Source organism: Chrysemys picta, chromosome 1, assembly GCF_011386835.1.
Source record: "Chrysemys picta bellii isolate R12L10 chromosome 1, ASM1138683v2, whole genome shotgun sequence".
NCBI lineage: Eukaryota > Metazoa > Chordata > Testudines > Emydidae > Chrysemys > Chrysemys picta.
The window spans coordinates 259,029,995-259,052,524 of NC_088791.1; the positions used below are offsets into that span (position 1 = coordinate 259,029,995).

The following is a 22,530-nucleotide window of genomic DNA, read 5'->3' on the forward strand; positions in this document are numbered from 1 at the left end:
CCCCTTATAGACCTGTTTGCTACCTACAACAACAGGAAATGCGACCAGTTCTGTTCCCTGCAAGGCCACAGCCCAAGGTCTCTTACGGATGCCTTCCTGCTATCCTGGATAGATCACCTGTATTACGCCTTTCCCCCTATACAGATGATACGCAAGGTTCTGACGAAGATCAAGTAGGACTGGGCCTGGGTAATTCTCATAGCACCGGCATGGCCCAGGCAGCATTGGTTCGCCACGCTGTTAGGCCTCTCGATGGAGACGCCCACTCCTGCTTTCGCTACACCCAGACCTGATCTCCCGAGACCAGTCGGCTTCTCCACCCAAACCTCAGCTCTCCATCTGACAGCCTAGAAGCTCCATGGCTGAATCCTGAGGAGCAAGCTTTCTCCGAGTAAGTCCATGGAGTCCTGCTAGGCAATAGAAAACCCTCCACCAGAGCCACTTACCTTGCAAAATGGAAGCAATTCTCCATCTAGTCCTCCCAACGCAGAGTTCCGCTCACACAGTCCTCATTGCAACTATGTTAGAGTACCTTTTGCATCTCAAACAACAGAGTCTGGCTATTTCTTCAGTCAAGGTCCACCTAGCAGCGATATCAGTCTTCCATCCCTGGGTCAACCACCAGTCTGTCTTTTTGCATGAGATGGTTATTAGTTTTCTTAAAGGCCTGGAGAGGTTATAGCCCAGGCAAGACAGCCTATTCCTTTCTGGGACCTATACCTCGTCTTATCAAAGCTTATAGCTCCCCAGTTCGAGCTGCTTTCAAGGTGCTCGTTGGTTCATCACTCCTGGAAAGTGTCCTTCTTAGTGGCCATCAACTCAGCCAGAAGGGATTTGGAAATCTGTGTCCTCACATTGGAGCCCTCATATACAATCCTCTTTAGGGGATAAGGTGCAGCTGCATCTGCACCCAGCGTTCCTCCTGAAAGTGGTTTAGCAATTCCACTGCAATCAAGCAATCTTCCTACCAGTGTTCTTCCCAAAGCCGCATGTGAACAGGGAGGAGCAACGTCTACACTCCTTAGATGTTAAACATGCCCTGGCATTCTATATACAAAGAAACAAGCCGTTTCGCAGATCAACCCAGCTGCTCATAGAGAGAACTGAGAGGCTGAAAGGCCTTCCCATCTTCACCCAGAGAATCGCATCCTGGATTACATCATGCATTTGTGCACGTTACAAGCTGCCCGGTGTTCCTCCTCCGGCTAACCTGACTGCTCATTCCACAAGATCGCAAGCCTCCTTGGCCGCTTTCCTAGGACAAGTTCCTATTCAGGGCAGTAACCTGGTCTTCGGTGCACATGTTCTCAACATGCTTTGCCATCACCCAGCAGGCCAGAGATGATGCCAACTTCAGCCATGCAGGCTTGCAATCAGCTTGTTCTTGAACTAAGAGCCCACCTCCTGTGCAACTGCTTGAAAGTCACCTACATTGGAATGGATATGCGCAAGCATTTGAAGAACAATTACTAATATTTCTGTAACTGTTGTTGTTTGAGATGTGTTGCATATGTCCATTCCAAAACCCAGCCTCCATCCCCTTATCGAAGTCAGCCAGTAAGAAGAAATTGAGGGAGTGCAGGGTCAGCAGGGCCCTTTATACTGGCGCTATGAGCATGCAGCACCAGAGGGCACTGGAGCCGACCCTATGGATACCATTAGGGGAAAAATTCCGGCAACTGTACTCAGGGCATGCACACACCTACATGGGAATGGACACATGCAACACATCTTGAAGAACAGTTGCAGAAAGCTTGGTAACACTTTTTTTTAAGTGACTAACATTTTTAGATGTTGCAAATAGTAAAAATACAGGCATGCAAGTTCTCTAGTGAAGAAAGAGTGGAAGGGATGGGAACAATTAGTGCTGCACACCTCAAGAGAGGCATGATCGGGAGTACAGTTGGCATGACCAGAGTGCAGTGAACCTAGCACCAGAAGAAAATACACACTGTTCCTTCTTAAAGATGAAGTGAATGTCAATTCGATGGATACGTCTTCACTACCCGCCGATACGGGTTTATCCGGGATCGATATATCATGTCTCGTTAAGACGCGATATATAGATCCCCAAACGTGCTCACCGTCGACTCCAGAAATTCACCAGAGCGAGCGGCGGTAGCGCAGTTGACGGGGGAGCCGCAGCCATCGATCCCACGCCGTGTGGACCCCAGGTAATTTGATCCAAGATACTTCGACTTCAGCTACGCTATTCGCATATCTTGGATCGATTTTCCGCCCCCCAGTGTAGATCAGCCCTAAGCATGCTCCCCTCCCGGAGGCTTTCTGCCCAACTATTCTCTAGGCAAGTGCACTGAATCTAGTCACTGCTGCTTGGACATTATAACCCTATTCACTGGCCTCCTCTGAGCAACACTTCAGAAGATTAGTCCTATCTCAGAATATATGTAGCAGGTTATGTTGTGCTATATTTGAGGGAGTGGCAGCATGGGGACCTCCTACCCACTAAAGGAAATTAGCTTACCAAGCCATGAAATTTTATTATTACCACCTCCTTTTACCATAGCTTGAAGTGTTATTAATGGCTATAAAGTTATCCATATATTTTAAAAACCCATCATCAGTAACTATTTCCAGTGGCAGTGAATTCCATAGGCTGATGCATGAAACATCATTTCTCTTTATTAGTTCTATATTCCCATCTAATTTCATAATGTATCCCTTATTCATATTTGGGGACAGGATAAAAAGAAAGAAATGGGTAATCAGCTTCCACTGTGCCTTTGTCAATTTTGAATACTATACTCCAATTAAGTCTCTTCTTATTCTTCTTTCAAGGCTTAATAAATCTAGTCTTTGCAATCTCTCCAATATGTCACATCAAACCTCTAACCATCTAAGACGGGGTGTGCAAACTTTTTGACCCGAGGGCCACATCTGCATAAGGAAATTGTATGGCGGGCCATGAATGCTCACAAAATTGGGGGCTCTGGGGTGGGGCCAGAAATGAGGAGTTCAGGGTGCGGGAGGGAGCTCCGGGCTGGGGCAGGGGCGCTGGAAGGGGTCAGGGGTGCAGGCTCCAGGCGGTACTTACCTCAAGCAGCTCCTGGAAGCAACAGCATGTCCCCACTCCAGCTCCTACATGGAGGCATGGCCAGGCAGCTCTACGTGCTGCCCCGTCTGTAGGTGCCGCCCCTGCAGCTCCCATTGGTTGCAGTTGGGAGCTGTGGGGGCAGCACTTCCGGCGGGGGGCAGCATGCAGCATCCCCTTGCTGCCCCTACGTGTAGGAGACAGAGGGAGGACATGCTGCTGCTTCCAGAAGCTGCAGAGCCACGGCACGTGCAGAGCGGGGCAAGTCCCGGACCCTGCTCCCCGGCAGGAGTTCGAGGGCTGGATTAAAACATCTGAAGGACCGGATGTGGCCCCCCGGGCCGTAGTTTGCCCACCCCTGATCTAAGGACTTGTCTACGTAGCACTAGCAAAAGCACTGTAGTAGGGAATGATTTGTAAAGTGCTCTAACTGCCTTGTTTAGGCCCCGCTGGTACACTCAAAAAGATACCTAATTTTCATTAATGTAGTCCTGGTATTTTTCAGAGCATGCCAGCAAGGCCTACATGGGGCAGTTAGAGTGCAGCGTGTTATTGTGCTTTACAAATTATACTCCTCTGGCATGCTTTGCTGTGTCTTGTAGACAAGCCCTTAATTGCCCTTACCTCACTGTATGCTTTTAAGACAACTTTGCATAGGATAAAGATAGGCGTGTATTGCGGTCTTAATAACAATTCAGTTAAAGAAAACAGAAGTATCAGCACTGATTGCATGCCATAAAACATATTGTAGCATCCAAACGTTTGTGAAGATTGCCAGTAAACGCTTCAGCAGAGGTTGTCTGGAGGAGTTATTCTGGCAGTATTCTTTAAAGACTGAAAACATAAATCTTAAGTCAAAAGTTTTACCTTCCTCATATTGGTCTTCTAATAAATAGGCTTCTGCTCTGTCTTTTAAAGCATTCACATTAGCTGGTTCCAGCAGCAGAACTTCTGTGCAAACTTTTATGGCTTCAGCAGACTGCTCATTCTGAAAAGGGAAAGGGAAAACAATGTTTGTGTTTGTTTTTCTTGTGAAATATTATTTACTCACAAGGATAAAAACGTTCTTTTTTACCTTTGAGAAGCAGTGACAGATCCTTTCTTTGGCACGAGTAGTGTAAATAGGGACCTTTGGCTCCGTTTTCATTACAGATTCATATTTACTGATGGCATCTGTGTACCTATTTTAATTGCGAAAATAAACAGTATTTTGGAACACAATTATTTTCTAAGCAACTGTATCAATTCTTCAGTGGTCATTAAACGTACCAACTCATACAAAGTAACTTGGAAACTATCACTGGGCAATTTGTTTGGTTTGGGATGATGTGCATCTCTTGCAATGCCCCTCTCAGCCTCAGAGGCTGTGTCTGGGCCAGCAGGAGAAAGAAAACTCTTAGCCCCTTTAAGAACTGCACCCCCCCCACCCACCCACCCCTTCATGGGTTTGAGAAGAGGAAGAGGAGGGGGATCTTTGGTTGATTGGCTGGACAGATGCATGCAGAAGTCTATCAGCTCCCACACACCGAAAGGGGAAGGCTTATAAGTCCTCTCCCACTGCCTGGAAGAACCATTCTGCACGAGGAAAGTTCTTCCCTCCCTGCCTTGGGGTTACAGGAGGACAGAGTTTCAGGGCCTTGCTGTGGGTATCATGTAAGGAATTTTTCCCTCACTGCCAGCTTAGCCAGGCAGAATGACTTTTTTGCCTTCCTTTCAGCAGCCCAGGGACCCAGTGGTAGGTTAAGTTAGGCTGTAAAATTCACACTGTTGCAACTTAACAGGTGCCCAGTGCAGGTACTTGTTCAATAGGGAATCTAGTTCCTAAAAAAGTGGAATTGGACGTGATTAGGAGAAGGCATCTCCTAAAGAAGGTGGGGGTGGAGTTGGGGTGCCTAATGTCCAGTATAGTGAGGAGATAACCCCCTTAAACCTCACATAAGGGTAAGGCAGTGGGGTCCCAGCTATGGGCTGGGATCAGGTTAGTTGGGGAACAGATTACACAGGTACAACAACCTGCACTGGACAAGTTATTGCTGGATAGTTCCCAGATGTGTTACTTAATAAAGTTATGACCAGTTAAATCACATTTCCAGTGGCTTGTCTGTCTTTCTGCAGTGTTCATGACAATGCTACTTTGCATACTTTCATATGCAGGGAGGCTCCAGAATGAAAGCACCATTTGATGAGCAATTCAAGTGAGGCAAAAGAGAGACTGACTATTGTGCTCCTGTGACTCCCAACAGCCTAAAAAGCTGAACCAAGGTTTGTTTTTAAATGCACAGAAACTAACATTTGTCTGAAATGTAAGATTTTTCTGAAACACAAACGGAAGTGCGGGGTTAAAGTTTCCATTCCATCCCTAACTAATCACATAGTGCCTAGATTTTGGAGCACAAACAATACATTATCTATGCACCTCACTGTGAGCTGGTCTCAGAGCCCTTCAGACAAATTTGGGATGGATTAAGGCTGGCATCCCATCAGAGAGAGTTATTTTAATGTTGTTTGTTGTGTGTGTTAGCATCCCGAAGAAAAGTTCTGAGCACATTACATATATAGCAACTTTCAAGGCTCCAATAATTCTTTTCTTGCTTCCTGAGTCATGACAAACTCATGAAAAATGTATTTAAAGGCTGCAGTGATATTTTATTTGCAAATATGCTGTGATCTCCACTTTTAAACACTGATGCATTAAAATACACTTTTAAATAAGAGACAACATTTAACACAAATTAACAGCACTGACACTTGAATTTACTGCTGAAATGAATAGCCACATAAAGCTTTCCAGAGAGGCCACACAATAAACCAATAAAATTACTCAAAAAGTTTATTGATTTTTTTAATATTTAGCAGCAACTCTGCTGATAAAATTTTGCTTTCTTTGTCATTTTTGCTGTACTGTAAAGCAAACTAGTTTTCCTACACACATACTACTAAATATAAGAAATGCACATTTGAGAATTTAAGTATTCCAGATTTCATCCTCAAAGTTAAAAAAACATATCTGCTACCACACCACATTTGAAATCCAGATAAACGATGAAAAAGCTACCTCCACTCTATCACTTTACATACCACCTAGCACAACTGTGGTTATGCGTTTGACAATAAATCATACAAAACTGAGAAGAAGCAAGTAGCAGAAATTTAAAAAAAAGACTATTCATCACATCTCAGGGTTGGGGTGGGGAGCCCCATTTGCTTGGCATGTCTATTATCAAGGGACAATTTGTAGTAGAATTAATCTTTATTTATTAGTTATATGGTGCTATGACACCTGAGAGCTGAATACAAACACTGTCCGTGCTTGATCATATAATCTATTTCATGCAAAGAGCAAAATAAAATGGCAATAGGCCAAGTAGAGTAGGAAGGGAAACAGGACAAGTAAGAAGGAACAGATGCTACTGATGGTACACGTGGGTTGATGTCTATTTTTAAACTGAAATTCTCATGGCCGTGCCCAGTGTTCCATCCCACATGTCAAACACAAAACAAACTTTCTCCAAATCTGAAGTTTTACTGCTTCAGGACGAGTCATAGTACTGGTATCATTCAGTAAATGCTGACTAGTGCTCTTACCTGCCTTCCCTGATGAGTTCCTCTGCTGATTCGATTTGCTTATTAAGTTTCTTTACTTGTTTATAGTGAGAAAAACACAGCTTATGGTCCTGGTCAAGTTTCAGACACTCTCGGACTTCACTTTTCATGCAGGAAAAAGAAACATTAAGGGATTTCAAAACGAAGTAGAGGACAGTATTTTTGAAAAAGCTGTCTGGAGTGACAGATTTTTCTGCATTGCATTCTCTCTTTCACTCAAGAGCATGTTAATGTGTGATATTTAATGAGAAACATCCTCCTGAGTTTACAGCTTTTTTCCCCCAGTACTTTATGTTGCCAGAAATTTATACTCGGCATAAAGTTATACTATATATTACAATATACACCTCTACCCAGATATAACGCGACCCGATATAACACAAATTCAGATATAACGCGGTAAAGCAGCACTCCGGGGGGGGCGGGGCTGCGCACTCCACTGGATCAAAGCAAGTTCGATATAACGCGGTTTCACTTATAACGTGGTAAGATTTTTTGGCTCCCGAGGACAGTGTTATATCGGGGTAGAGGTGTATTGTTCTCTAGTATATATTTCCAACTGTTTTGTCCGGCATTTGATAGTTATTTGACACAACTATCTGTGATGACTTATTTTCCAGTATATTCTTACTCCACACATACCATTACAGTCCATGTTATCATAAAAACATTGTACACCTCCTAAACCAGGACAGACCACTCTGATGGGACTCGGATACTTGACTCAAAAGATGTCAGTTTAATTTTTAAAAACCTCTTCAGAGAATGCTTATTTGCCTAGAACCCATGTGGCAGGAGCAGTATATTTTGAAATAGGCCAGTGTTCTTTGAAATTCCTAAAATGCAAGGGTGCTAATAAGGAAAGTCTTGGATTGGTACAGCTGTCATCCTGTCATGTTTTAGGTCATGTCTCAAAAGGATAATGAAAATGCTGATATATGTCTCTGCTAAGAGCAAAGTAAAGTCCTTATAGCATGAAGCCAAGACAACCTAAGAAGGAAGGGACAATCAGAGGAACAGACATGAAGTTGGGGGCCTGAGGAGTAGTAGTAACCTCCCTCATGAAGTCCCAGAGCTACAAAACTTTTATCTTTCTAACTAAATCTCCTAACATACTCTAGCTCGTTTTTCACATCCCAGAAGAGTGAGTGCAGATGCTTCTTTTTGCTTTTACGGATAACTTCTCTCCACTGTATGTTTCAAACAGTGTTTTGCTTAACTGCACTTACAGCTTGGATTTGGCCCATGAATGGGAAGAAAATTGATGTGGCCTGAATGTCCTAGGAGACAAAATAATCTCTCTATCCTTGAAAAAAGAGAGAACAAGTGGGGTCGTCTTCTTCTTAGCATATGAACAACATGCCTCAGGTGGCCCATGACCAGGATTCATCACTGAATTTGGTCCACCGGTTGGATCATTAGCCTCCCCAGCCCGGGCACTGACTGAGTGCAACGTGAATGCTGATCCATACCCCAACAAATGGGGTTCACTGATGTATAGCTATCCAAGGTCACCTCAAAAAAGGTGGGGGGTTGAGAGGGGATACAATCTTCATCCTTAGAGATAACATACCTGCTGGAAGAGGATCCATGCTAGCATGAAATAAATACCCAGGCTTAAGTAGAGAACCACACTCATTTGAGGTTTCCAAAATCCCTGCCCTCATTCATTCTGACATCCATTCTACTAACAAGGAAGGGAGAGAAACCTAAAAAGACAACAACTCAGGATAGTAAGCTGCAATCCCCTGTTGTCTCAATTTCCCCCATCTCTGACTCAGCAGTTGCTTTTCAGTAGAAGTACTCTGTGACAGACAGCAGGGAGCAGACTCTCTTCCAGAAGATTCTAATGATGCCCTCTATCCAGCTTTTATTATGTGAGTGAAAGCAATGGACATTGCCTTCTCACTGCCCTGAATTCATCACAGCTTGTCAAAGTACAAGAGCACAGAGGTTGAACTGTAGCCAGACTTAGTCTGAATGAACTTCAATCTGAGTACAAGTGAGATGGGGTTTGAATGATCTGGGGACTGGAAGAGAGAAGACAACACAGATGGCACTGAAAAGCAAAGTATTTGCTGATAGTATACTGAGTCCTTGATCCCTCAGCCCAAAGTGTTTCAATGACCAATATCTTTTTCAAAGCAGTTGAGACCATCTGGACTGTCTCCAGTCTCAATCCCCAAGTCTCATCTGTATCCATATGCGAGTAGATTTTTCCACTTAGAGACTATCCATGAAACATTCTCCAAATACATTTGCAAGAGCTCTCCATGGAAGGCCTTTCAGCTGTATTTGGATCAGTTCATGCTTGACCAATCTGGCCACCCTTCTTCACTAATTCCTCCTTTTTCACTGTGCCCATTTTCTTTTGTTTGACAGACTAGCTGGCTTTTTCTGAGCCACTAGAGGAGCTGCAGTCTCTATCCATAGAGATGCAACACACACCATACTTTATTAGGTTATTTTAATTATTAGTGTTCATCTTATGCAGAGTTCCAGGCACCATATCTTGTGCTAAAACACTGATAAACAAGAACTGTACAGAGACAGGCCAATAAGTACTTCCACACAATGACTATGTTGACAAAAGTGTCTGCACTAATCCTACCACTCACTCATTTTGCCTTTCATTATAGCAGATGGGCCCAACTTCCTTGCCATGGGCTTTGTGTTTTCATTTTTGCTATTACAAACAATGGTAAAGTTACCTGAGTGACAGTTCATGGTCCCCCAACTGGTAGTATATTGTGCTGATTTTATAGAAGGCTTCAGTGTTATCATTCTTCAGTTTGGTAGCAGCTTTTAAGTCACTAATGGCTTTGCCTGGTTCTCCTTCCTTTATATAGCATTCAGCTCGAAGCTCCCGCAGCTCTGCATCCCAAACGCAAACCTTAAGAAACCAAAATGAAAGCTAGACTTTGATCTATAAGCATTTCACTTGTTTTTAAATCCTACCTAATTTCATATTGCCTCTTGTGATGGATCACTGTTCTACTCATGTAGAGTGCTTGAAATTTAACATCAATGCACTTCCCAGAGAGCAGAGATATTTCAAAGCTGTTCCTCCAAAAGATACCAGAAAATAAGTTATTTAGAAATGCAATTTGTAACCCTGCAATGAGCCTACTCAGGGAGGCATGCTTGAACTCTCAGCACTGCTGGAAAGAACTGGGACAGTGCGAGCCTGAAGGAGGGAAATCGAAATCCTAAATTATTACAACTTCCCCCCATTACTACGGAAGAGAAGAATTGTGATGGCTGAGGTGTCTACCGTCCAAATAGACATCTGAAGGAGGTTTCTATATCAACATGGTCTGTGCAGGTCTGTCCTTACTTTTGGCAGTACAGGTTTAGAGAGGGACAACAACCAATCTCTCTAATAATCGACTGTTAATGTTTTTCCTGGATATAAAAATGAGTTTCTCCTTCTGAAATAAATATGTGGGAGGGTTTGTTAAAAAATGACAAGGCATAAAACCAAAACATTTCATGTTTTTCTTAACTCAGTTTTAAATGGCTAGGTTTAATCCTACAACAGTCCCTTCCCCCCCGCATCCCACCCCTTCTCACACTTTGACTCTTTTACAGTTATGAAATAAATGCTAAAATTGACAAATAATTGAAGTTAATGTGATATACCCTCAAATAGTATATCATTTTGTTACATCTAACAGAGGGGACTCAGAGAGATAGCACCTTACTCTGAATAGTTATAATGACAAAAATAAGAGTATGATTGTAATATAGATATAATTACATTTACCTTCAACAAATAATCCACTAATTCTTTTATTACTGTTTTCGGCTTGAAGGATTTGTCTGCAATATCCATACAAAGCAACTTCAACATTGCATAAAAGCAATGTACATATTTTGACATATGAGAAGACTGTATTTAAAATGTTTAATAAAGCAATAGAGAGTACATACAACTAAGTTACAAAATGCAACTAGGTTACCAGATCAAACTTTAAATTAGGAATTGAGTATATACATTTTTATTTATTAAAATTCTTCCTCAGGGAATTGTACAAGATTCATTTATAAAATTTCAGTCCTAGCTAGACTGAGTATAAAGGCAAATAAGAGTAATTTATTTTGTAGATAAATGACACTTCTCAGAAGCACAGTAATGAACTAATCATTAAGCAAGCATGTATTTAACTTACATCCTGGACCAAAAAAAGTTAGAATTATGTAAATGTAAGTGTTTCTATTCCAAATTTGTGTAATTTAATGAGTACAGATAATGGCGGACAATTCTGCATTATCTGTACTTTACCATCATCATTAAATGTCAAACAAGAGTGAAAACATTTGAAGTTATAGATCTCGCAGCAACATTAATTTTGTCTCGTGTATTTCTAAAATTACATGCATATCATAGATGCTTTGTTCACCATAACAGAATGTGTCTAAAAATCTGGGGTAGGAGTTTCTTACAATATTTTCTTACATTTTTTAGAAAAATTGAAAAACAGCATGCTAGTACACTTTTGAGTTGCCCACATCTGAATATGTGATCAGTGACTGAAGAGTCAAACATCAAGACGGGATACTACAATTCGAGTATCTGAGGATAAGGATGTGCGTATGGATACCAGTGTGTATGTTAGCTGCATACTGTGTTTGATCCTTCACTACTTTTCTCTAACCAGTTTCCCCTACCTCCCCAAGTGAGGAAAGTACGCCGTTCTCACTGAGGATGTACATATACACTAAGTACTAAGTTCAACCCATTTGAGTTTCTTGGATAACTGAAGCATGACTGAGAAAATTTAAATTATGCGACACCTTTTTCATACTGGTAAAATTCCATTCAAACCACCATGTCCCAAGAATACTGAACTTTGGACTGAGGAAAAGGACAAGAAATTTAAACACAAAAAAAGTATTAACAAAAAGTCATCTATACCAGAAGGCTAGGTTAAAAATGGAGCAATTCCCCAACACTAAATCCACAATCTCCCTTTCTTTAGCGCTCTGTCCTGCCCGATGTTGACCACCCTCAGCTCCCAATGACCCCAATGGAAGTGGACAGCGCTCGGTAGGATAGAGCCAGCAACACTAATGTTTTTGCATCAGTGCAAACTTTAAAGTTCTATGTTAAAAAGAAACATACACATCTACCAAAGACAGAAATTCTTATTTCTCTTCAATTGTATTTCATGTAGAACTTACTTCTAGAATCTCATCAAGGAGTCTTATAGCAGTAATATAATCCTCCTGATGATACAGAGACTGTGCCTGTGAATGCAGGCGCTGCAACTCATCAGATTTCATCAGCTGAGACCGGGCTTCCTTTTCCTCATTATCACTGGGATTAGATTTGAGCTGTAAACATGAACAAAAAGAGAGAGACTGAACTCTGGTTTCTGGAGGTCTGATTTTGTTCTATTAACCATCTTGTACCATGGAGAACAAACCAAAGATGCTGCTGAAGTGAACTGAATCATTTAAAACTCCCTTGGAAATTTTTCTAATTGGGATGAAAGATTTCTTTGCCACTGCATAAACTGTTATAATCCAGAAAAATCCAGTTCCTTTTGCTCTGTACTAAAAGTTCATCACTTTGACACTTCCTTCCTATGTAGTATACCCCCTCAACTGTGTTCTACTTAATCCATCTCTCCCATTAGGCAGATACAAAATACAGGATTCTTTTATACAGTACTTCAAGGTTAGTAGAAGATCTACCTGTCTGATGTATTAGAAGCCTCACTGCAAATCAGGTATATTTACCTAATGAATTTATTGTGACAAGTTCAATGTTACTGTAGAGATGCAATTGTCACACCTCCTTAGAAAGGATGGCCACAGCAATCGATACAGATGTTTTAAATCCAAGGAGGGTTCACATGAATCAGTTGAGAACTCCTGGACTCTGGAAACCAAAAAATGTCAGACTTCATAAAAATCTTCTTTTAGACAAAGCCTGAAGGCCCTTGGTCCCCAGACGCTCTCCTTCTGACCAGACAACCACCAATACAGATTCTCTGACACTACTGTGACAATTTATTGTTTGAAGAGACAGGTGGATTTTGGCTATCCCCTTTTATCCCAAGAAGCTGTCCATATGTGGGGCTGTTGCTTTGCGTTTGGCAGGAATGAAGATCATAGCCTACAACAAGTTGGAGAGGGATGGATCACTATGAGTGGTCCCCAAGCACTCAACGACAAAAGAGATTTTTACGCAATGAGGTCAGGTGGATGTGATCTCATTTGCCATTAAGTCACATAGGTCATACTCCAAAGTAGATAAGAATCCAAACCCAATGTCAGACACATTTCATTTTGCCCTGGAGAAGAGGCCTCTTTATTCTGTTACCTAAATCCTGGGAAAGATTCACCAAGGGAGAGGCCAGGAGTTAAATCCTGACCCCACTGAAATCAATGGCAAAACTCTCTTGGACCCATTTCTTCTTTCCCTAATCTCAACATCCTTCTCTTTTATCTCAGTAGGAGATTGGGCTCTTCACCCGCCAAAAACAGGCCAACTACGTTAGCTGGAAATCTTCATTTCTCTAAACAGATTACGTAACTGGAAAAAAGGCAAGCAAACATTCTATGCAGAACACTAAACAAAAGGCATTTGTAAAGGGTAGTAAAGAACACCATCCAAGTGAAACAACTTGGAGAGTTATAGGTAGTTTAAACTGGGCACACAGTTGAATCAAATTACTATTTTGAGTCCACAGAAAAGTAAAATATTTTTCTGAGGTAAGTAATCATTCAAAGTGAGACACCCTGATTTGCTCAGGTAGTGCAGTTAGTGAAATGTATCTAAAACCAAAAGCTTTCTGAAGAGGAGAAATAATTGTCATGCATCAATGAGATTTAGTGGTAGAGTTAGTCATCAATTTATCAGGTTTTTGGAACAAATTAGAAAAAAGACGGTTACTCACCGTTGTAACTGTTGTTCTTCGAGATGTGTTGCTCATATCCATTCCATTAGGTGTGTGCGCGCCGCGTGCACGATCGTCGGAAGATTTTTACCCTAGCAACACCGGCGGGTCGGCTGTGGAGCCCCCTAGAGTGGCGCCTTCATGGCGCTGAATATATACCCCAGCCGACCCGGCGCCCCCTCAGTTCCTTCTTGCCGGCTACTCCGACAGTGGGGACGGGGGGCGGGTTTGGAATGGATATGAGCAACACATCTCGAAGAACAACAGTTACAACGGTGAGTAACCGTCTTTTCTTCTTCGAGTGCTTGCTCATATCCATTCCATTAGGTGACTCCCAAGCCCAACTTAGGTGGTGGGGTCGGAGTGAGACATTGCTGTGTGCAAAACCGCTGATCCGAAGGCAGCATCGTCCCTGGACTGCTGCACTAGTGCATAGTGAGCTGTAAACGTGTGGACTGATGACCAAACCGCCGCTCTACAGATGTCCTGGATCGGAACTTGCGCCAGGAAAGCAGTCGAGGAAGCTTGGGCCCTCGTGGAGTGAGCGGTGAGGTGCGGTGCTGAGACACCTGCCAGGTCATAGCAAGTCCGGATGCAAGACGTAATCCAGGAGGATAGGCGTTGTGAGGAGACCGGTGAGCCTTTCATTCGGTCGGCCACTGCAACGAAGAGTTGCGTCGTCTTTCTAAAGTGCCTTGTGCGGTCAATATAGAAGGCCAGGGCCCTGCGTACGTCCAGAGAATGCAAACGTTGATCCTGGCGAGTAGCATGTGGTTTAGGATGAAAGACCGGGAGAAATATATCCTGGTTGATATGAAAAGGAGAAACCACCTTAGGGAGAAAGGCAGGATGTGGACGAAGCTGCACTTTATCCTTATGGAAAACCGTGTAAGGGGGCTCGGATGTAAGCGCCCTGAGTTCAGAAACGCGCCTTGCTGAGGTGATGGCTACGAGGAAGGCTGTCTTCCAGGATAGGTACAGAAGTGAACAGGTGGCCAGTGGCTCGAATGGATGACCTGTGAGCTTGGAAAGAACCAGGTTGAGGTCCCACGTCGGAACGGGCTGACGTTGCTGTGGGTACATCCGGTCTAAGCCCTTGAGGAATCTAACGACCATCGGGTTAGAGAATACCGAAGACGCGAGTTCCCCTGGGTGAAAGGCCGATATAGCGGCCAGGTGAACTCTAATTGAAGATATCGCCAACCCTTGCTGTTTTAGGGAGAGGAGATATTCCAAAATGAGAGGGATAGGTGCCTGTAACGGGGACGTGGCTCGTTGTTCGCACCAACAGGAGAACCGCTTCCACTTGGCCAAGTATGTGGTCCGTGTTGAGGGTTTCCTACTGCTCAGCAGAATCTGTTGGACAGAGTGCGAGCACTGCTGCTCTGCCTGGGTGAACCATGGAGCAGCCACGCCGTGAGGTGGAGTGATTGCAGGTCGGGGTGACGCAGCCGGCCGTGGTCCTGAGAGATGAGATCCGGACATAATGGAAGCGGGATCGGTGTCCGAACCGAGAGTTCCAACAGCGTGGTGTACCAATGTTGTCTCGGCCACGCTGGGGCGATCAGAATCACCTGTGCCTGGTCTCTGCGCAATTTGAGCAGTACCTTGTGGACCAGAGGAAACGGAGGGAAGGCATAAAACAGGTGGTCCTTCCAGGGAAGGAGAAACGCATCCGAGAGGGAGCCGGGAGCTCGACCTTGCAGGGAGCAGAACACGTGGCACTTCCTGTTGTCTCGAGATGCAAATAGGTCTATCTGGGGAAACCCCCACTTCTGGAAAACGGAATGTATGATGTCCGGACGGATAGACCACTCGTGCGTTTGAAAGGACCTGCTGAGTCGGTCCGCCAGAGTGTTCTGGACTCCAGGGAGGAACGATGCCGTGAGATGGATTGAGTGGGCGATGCAGAAGTCCCACAGGCGAATGGCCTCTTGGCATAGCATTGACGAACGTGCTCCTCCTTGCTTGTTGATGTAAAACATGGCGGTGGTGTTGTCGATGAGAACTAACACACAGCGGCCACGTAGGAGATTGAGAAATGCCTGGCACGCCAGGCGCACCGCCATCAGTTCCCGAACATTGATGTGCAGGGCTATCTGGGGTGCAGTCCACAGGCCCTGGGTATGGTGTTCGTTGAGATGGGCGCCCCAACCCAGGGATGAAGCGTCTGTGACCAGGTGCAGAGAGGGTTGTGGGGCGTGAAACGGCATCCCCTCGCAAACCACCTTGTGGTCTAGCCACCATGTGAGGGAGGTCAGGACCGAGTTCGGGACCGTGACCACCATGTTCAGGCTGTCCCGATGTGGGCGGTATCTTGATGACACCCAGGTCTGGAGTGGGCGAAGCCGAAGTCTGGCATGCCTGGTTACGTACGTGCAGGAAGCCATGTGACCCAGCAGGGTGAGGCACGACCTCACCGTGGTAGTTGGGAAGGCCTTGAGTCCTTGAATGAGGCTCGTGATGGTGCAAAAGCGATTGTCTGGCAGGATGGCTTGTGCACGTCTGGAGTCTAGAACCGCGCCGATGAATTCTATTCTCTGGGTAGGTTCTAGAGTGGATTTGTCCTTGTTGAGTAGGATACCCAACTTGTTGAATGTGTGCACTATTATGTGGACGTGATCTCGAACTTGTTCTTTGGTGCGACCGCGTACCAGCCAGTCGTCTAGGTACGGGAACACCTGTATCCCTTGCCGACGAAGGTACGCTGCCACGACAGCCATACATTTCGTGAACACCCTTGGGGCCGAGGATAGGCCGAAGGGAAGGACTGCAAATTGGTAGTGCACCTTGCTTACCACGAACCGCAGGAAGCGTCTGTGAGGCGGGTAAATTGCTATGTGAAAGTATGCATCTTTCATGTCGAGGGCGGCGAACCAGTCTCCAGGATCGAGGGAAGGGATAATGGCCCCCAAAGAGACCATGCGGAACTTCAACTTTACTACGAATTTGTTGAGTCCGCGCAAGTCCAAGATGGGTCGCAGACCTCCTTTGGACTTGGGAATGAGGAAGTAACGGGAATAGAATCCCCTGCCCCTTAACTCCACCGGAACCTCCTCTATGGCCCCCATAGCAAGGAGCGTGGAAACTTCCTGTATAAGAAGTTGCTCGTGAGAAGGGTCCCTGAAGAGGGACGGGGAAGGGGGGGAGGAGGGGGGAATTGAAGAAAACTGGATAGCATATCCCCTGTCCACCGTGCGAAGGACCCAACGGTCCGAAGTTATAAGGGACCAGGTCCGGTGGAAATGGGAAAGGCGATCCCGAAAGGATGGGGCTGGATCCTGTGGGATGACTGGGGCGCCGTCCTCGACCGCACCTTCAAAAGTTCTGCCTGGGGCCTGAAGGTGGTCTAGGTGGCCCCTGGTTCTGACCAGGTTGAGGGCCGGTCCACCTTCTTCTACCACCTCGCCCTCGCCTCCGGGTCGAGTCCTGTCTCTGACGAGGCGGGGGGGGGGGTAGAAGCGCTGAGGCTGCGGTCTAAATGGCCTGCGCTGAGGGCCCACAACATGCATCCCCAAGGAACGCATGATCGTCCTGGAGTCCTTGAGGCTCTGCAGGCGAGAGTCCGTCTTTTCGGAAAACAGCCCTTGTCCTTCAAAGGGCAGATCCTGCAGGGTTTGCTGCAGTTCCTGAGGCAGACCCGAAACCTGGAGCCAGGAGATCCTCCGCATAGCGATACCTGAGGCCAGGGTTCTCGCAGCAGAGTCCGCTATGTCTAAGGAGGCCTGTAAGGAGGTCCGAGCCACCTTCTTACCCTCCTCCACCAGGGCTCCAAACTCCTCCCTGGACTCTTGGGGAACCAACTCCTTGAACTTCCCCATAGAGTTCCAGGAGTTAAAGCTATAGCGGCTCAAGAGCGCCTGTTGATTAGCCGCTCTAAGTTGCAACCCTCCGGCTGAGTAAACTTTACGGCCGAATAAATCGAGGCGCTTAGCCTCCTTCGATTTGGGCGCTGTGGCCTGCTGACCGTGGCGCTCCCTTGCGTTCACTGATGCCACCACCAGTGAACACGGCTGGGGGTGGGTATACAAGTACCCGTAGTCTTTAGACGGTAGAAAGTATTTCCTTTCCACCCCTCTCGCTGTGGGTGGGATAGAGGCAGGAGTCTGCCATATCGTAGATACATTGGCTTGTATCGTGCGGATCAGGGGTAACGCCACCCTCGATGGGGCATCCGCCCCGAGGATATTCACGATGGGGTCGTGCACCTCCACTATCTCCTCCGCCTGCAGGTCCATATTACGGGCCATCCGACGCAGAAGATCTTGGTGAGCCCGAAGATCTATTGGAGGTGGACCTGTGCACGATGTGCCCGCCACTGCCTCATCCGGAGAGGAAGAGGAAGATGCCTCCGGTGGGACAGGATCCAAGGGAGGGTCCTGGGCTCCCTGCTCCTGGGCCGGAGCATCACCTGCGCTTGAGTCCAGGGCGTCAGGTGGTGCGGACACGGAAGCCTCCATGCCCCCTGGCGGAGGCCGAGAGATGGTGGACTCCGGGGCCCTTCTAACAGAGTGACCGGAGCGAGAGGTCGAAGCAACTGGAGCCCCTTGCGCCTGATGGTACGCCCACAGGGTCCAAAACGACCAGTGAGATGGGCCATGAGAATGGTCCTCTGTTATGTTCTGCCAATGGCCCAAGTCCTGTTCCTCGGCTTGCCCTTGAGGGGGGTATGCCGATCTCGAGAGGTCCTCCGAGGAGCGAGACCCCGATCTCGATGGCCATGGTGGTGCCGAGAGCGTCGAGACGATTCCCGTGGGCTGCGGTGCCGCACGGTGCCGGTCTGGAGATGATCTATCTCCACGCGGTGCCGGCGATCGGTGCCGGGACCGCGACCGGTGCCGATGACCTCGTCGGTACCGGGAGTCGGATCTGGACCTCGACGAGGACCTGGAGTATGCCCGGTACCGGGAGCGGCCTCTCGACGTCGAGCGGCGACCGTAGCGGTGCCGAGAACTACGTCTCGACGTTGATCGGTGCCGACGATCGTATCGGTGCCGAGACGTAGAGCGGTGCCGCGAAGAAGATCTTGGCCGCGAGTACGACCGGTGCCGAGGTGATATTCGGTGCCGGGACTGCGAGCGGCGTGGGGACCTGCTTCGGGACCTGGATCGGTGCCGAGGTTCCAGCCCTTGCGATGGAGGGCGCATCAAGGCAGGTTTCCCCCTCGACTGGACCGGGCGAGGCAACGGTGCCGTCGGTGCCGGTGGTTGAGGCGGTGCCGGCTCCGTGAGAGCTATTAAGTCTCTCGCCGCCGCGAAGGTCTCTGGCGTCGACGGGAGGCACTGTATCACCGCCTGCCTCGGTGGAGACGTCGTCTGCACCGGACTCAACGGCCTCGGCGCCGGAGTCGACGGTGCTGGAGGCACCTGTTTCCGGTGCTCCACCGGCGTACGCGGCTCTACCCCCGGCACTGGGGGAGCCAGCGTCTTCGGCACGGAGGTCCCCGTCTTATGGGCTTTCGTATGCCCTGGGGATAATGACCGGCGCCGAGGCACTTGCTGTGCTTTCGGTGCCGACGAGGTCCGGTGCCGGGAAGGCTCATCTGACGCCACTCGCGTGGTCGTCATGGCCGGTGCCGCCGGGGCACTGCGCACCGAGGCGCTAGGTGCCGGGGCCTGACTTGTAGATGGAGCGTCCGGACTAAGTGCCGCCTCCATCAGGAGTTGCCGGAGCCGAAAGTCCCGCTCCTTCTTGGTCCTTGGTCTGAAGGCCTTACAGATCTTGCACTTATCTGTTTGATGGGACTCTCCCAGGCACTTCAGACAGGAATCGTGCGGGTCGCTCGTGGGCATAGGCTTAGCGCAGGAGGCGCACAGCTTGAAGCCGGGAGCGTTGGGCATGAGCCCGGCCCCGCGGCCGGGGGAGAAAGGGGGAGACGACCCCCTTAATCCCCTGAACTATTATAACAACTAGACAACTCTTAAAACTATTGAACTATTTAACTATAAACAGTAGGACTATAACTATAACTATAACTGCGAATAACGAACTAAGCTAGGGAGAGTGGAGAACAGCTAAGCAGCGCTCCACAGTTCCAACGACCGTCAGGGGCGGTAAGAAGGAACTGAGGGGGCGCCGGGTCGGCTGGGGTATATATTCAGCGCCATGAAGGCGCCACTCTAGGGGGCTCCACAGCCGACCCGCCGGTGTTGCTAGGGTAAAAATCTTCCGACGATCGTGCACGCGGCGCGCACACACCTAATGGAATGGATATGAGCAAGCACTCGAAGAAGAAATATAACTTGTTTGCCATTGTTATTTTGTTTTTGCTTCCAACATTCTGAGGTCTCAACAAGTCTGGGCTTGTGGTCATAAAGAATATTTTTATTCTTCCAGTTTGAAAAAAAAATATCATGATTAGAAAATTCCTCTACAGCCAGCAGAATGAAATAGCCATGCATCTTCCTCATTCCCTTTACCAATGAATGCAGGGACAAGTAAGCGAGGAATCACAAATAATCCCTGACAGAGTTCAGATGGGTAGGGAGAAGGATAAAGCTTCAGAGATCACAAGAACTGACCGTCATATTGTGAGGTAGGGAAAGAGTTGTCAATTCTAGTGATATAAACTAAAGGTCTGATCCAAATCCCATTGTTTTCTATGTGCTTTGGCAAGGCTCCGACTACATTAAATCATAGGATACAACCAGCTAAAAACCCAGGATGATCCTCAAGTACGTTTCTATCAATGCAGACATTCCAAAACCGTACACACCCCAATTCAGTATTTTTCTGCACTGAATCATTTACTTTATTTCAAGTCCTAATATGTGTTGGGATTACCCAACAAAACGAGCCTGACTTCAAGGTGGGTGCAGAATGGGGCTGGAGAAAGGGAAGATGTAGGGAAAGCATTTTACAACATATTCCCTTTTGCAGACTGCTTGTCAGGTTAACAAAACCTGCATCTTTTCTATGGTTATTTTAGCAAGGAATAGAACCTACCAAGTATATAAACAATGCCTTTTTGATGCATTATGAATGAGACATCAAGAAAAAAACAGGCACTGGTAATCTCTTCTCTACCAGTAGGCATGAATGAAGCAATAGGCTTTAAAATTCAAGCTGGGACTAGAAACATATTTCAGCTTCTCAGGATTACATAACTACTTCAGAAGTCAAAAATCATAGCACATGATTTAGCAAAATCTGACAAAAATATAATACACACAAAGGTAAACTTCAGGAACTTGTGCGAGAGGAGTATGGTTCATAGTGTTCATTTTAACTTTATATATCCTTCTCCCCCGCCACATACTTGCTTCACTACATATTAGAAACTTCTCTATATATTTCCAGGTCAAATACTGATTACCATAACATGCAATGGTCTTTGATTCCTCTACTGCCACTAGAGGTCACAACTGCAGCATCAAAATATTCATGCACTGAAATACTTTTTCATTTCCAAAAATCTAATCTATTATTACTACCTACAAAATACTGTGGTTAGAGCTGAGGTTGAACGAGTGCTTTTGCACAACTGGAGGTGTTCGGCATGGGTGGCTGTATACTGGAGATATAAAGGAGTTTGTTGTTGAGTGCAGGTTCCTGTAAATTCATGTGGGTGTTACTAGAGGGTTGCACAGTAGAGGGTCTGAAGGCCAAGCACACACCGAATGAGAGAGCAGCATATGAAGCTTCTGCCAGCGATGTGCTAGCAGCAGCAGAAGGTACCAGAGAAATGCCTCTGCCTGAAGCAATTTGATAGATGGAGAGAAAGTGTAGGGAGTGGGGGAGGCATAACAGAACTGGAGGGGGCCAGAGACGGGGTTGCGGAGGGTTACAGACACTGTCCAGCTCCTGCACTCAGATCTGCTTTGTCCTTTATCCTCCAATTATTCTTTAACCTGCTCCCCCATCCCTCCTGACCCCAGAATTTCAATACTCCTCTCCCACCAGGACCCTCTTATACCTCCCTTCCCTCTCCTACCCTACAAGTCCTGGCTAGGAAGTTCTACAAACATGCACACTGGCCCTTTTCCTTCCACAGTCTATATTACAAAGGTTAAGCCAATAAACCCCTGGTACTATACAAAAAGAGCCTGCTTCCCTCATCAGTGCCCTCCACTCCCCACCTCTGGGTCTTTGTTTCTCTACCACCTCTGACCATCCGTCTGCTGCCTGCTGCTTTTGCCCTCCCCACTATTCACCTCACCTTATCATCCTCTAGGGCCTCATTCTTTCCTTCCCCTAAAATATCCCCCCATGGCATGTGAATCAAGGTTGCCCTGGATGCTAATGTTGCCTAACTAGTGATTTTTTTAAATGAGTTTAAGTGAATTTCTAACTATAGAAGTTGCTGTTTACTATAATTAATGAACAGTTATAGCATTGTTCCTTGACCCTGACCACCCTATTGCATTATGAACTATTACAGAGCACTTAATGCAAACCAAAATTCCTGGAGACATACATAGCTGATACTAAAGGAAACTGTGAATAAATCTGAAGCATCAGTGTTATAGCTACACAGTTCAGATGCTGATCCAGTGCAGGCACAAGAGCACTGCAGCTGGAGTTGTGGTGATAAGTGACAGCCATGTTTAACGATAACTTCTCCCAACCAGACACAGGTTACCAAGTAACGACTATTTCCTTCCCCCTCGTACACAATGAGACAAAAGCAGTATTTAGGGGTTACTGAAACAATGTTTTTCATCATAAGGATGCCCCACTAGGTGCACTAGACAGGATTTATTTGTAATGTTCGAAGTTCAACTCCTGGGGGGAAAAAAAAAAAAAAAAAGTTCTCCAAGTAAAGAGAAGACTAGGAGAATGAAGTCATCCTCCACACTCCACCTAACAAGCAAGCCAAGAATGATGGACAGTTCTCTCTACCTATTCCTCCTTTGGAAGAGATAAGAGGTATGGGGCTGGGGAACGAAAGGAATACATTCACATCCCTGTCAGAACAAGGGATGCAAGGACAGATGTTTACCTGTCTACTCTCACAGTTCTGCATTG

At 46.3% G+C, this 22,530-nt stretch overlaps 1 protein-coding gene across 7 annotated transcripts in view; it reads right to left on the reverse strand.

Annotated features, from left to right (window-relative positions):
• DNAJC3 (DnaJ heat shock protein family (Hsp40) member C3) overlaps nucleotides 1-22,530 on the reverse strand; it is an 81,841-nt gene that overhangs the window by 14,404 nt on the left and 44,907 nt on the right. For all 7 annotated transcript variants that reach the window (XR_010597728.1, XM_065581054.1, XM_065581053.1 and 4 more), the window contains 5 exons: nucleotides 11,840-11,992; nucleotides 9,367-9,548; nucleotides 6,638-6,757; nucleotides 4,128-4,233; nucleotides 3,920-4,040 (listed from right to left, as the gene is read on the reverse strand). Coding sequence is in view for 6 of the 7 variants with exons in the window: in XM_065581054.1 (XP_065437126.1) it covers nucleotides 3,920-4,040; nucleotides 4,128-4,233; nucleotides 6,638-6,757; nucleotides 9,367-9,548; nucleotides 11,840-11,992 (682 nt within the window). In the remaining variant the exon portion in view is untranslated. The remainder of the gene's footprint in view (nucleotides 1-3,919; nucleotides 4,041-4,127; nucleotides 4,234-6,637; nucleotides 6,758-9,366; nucleotides 9,549-11,839; nucleotides 11,993-22,530) is intronic.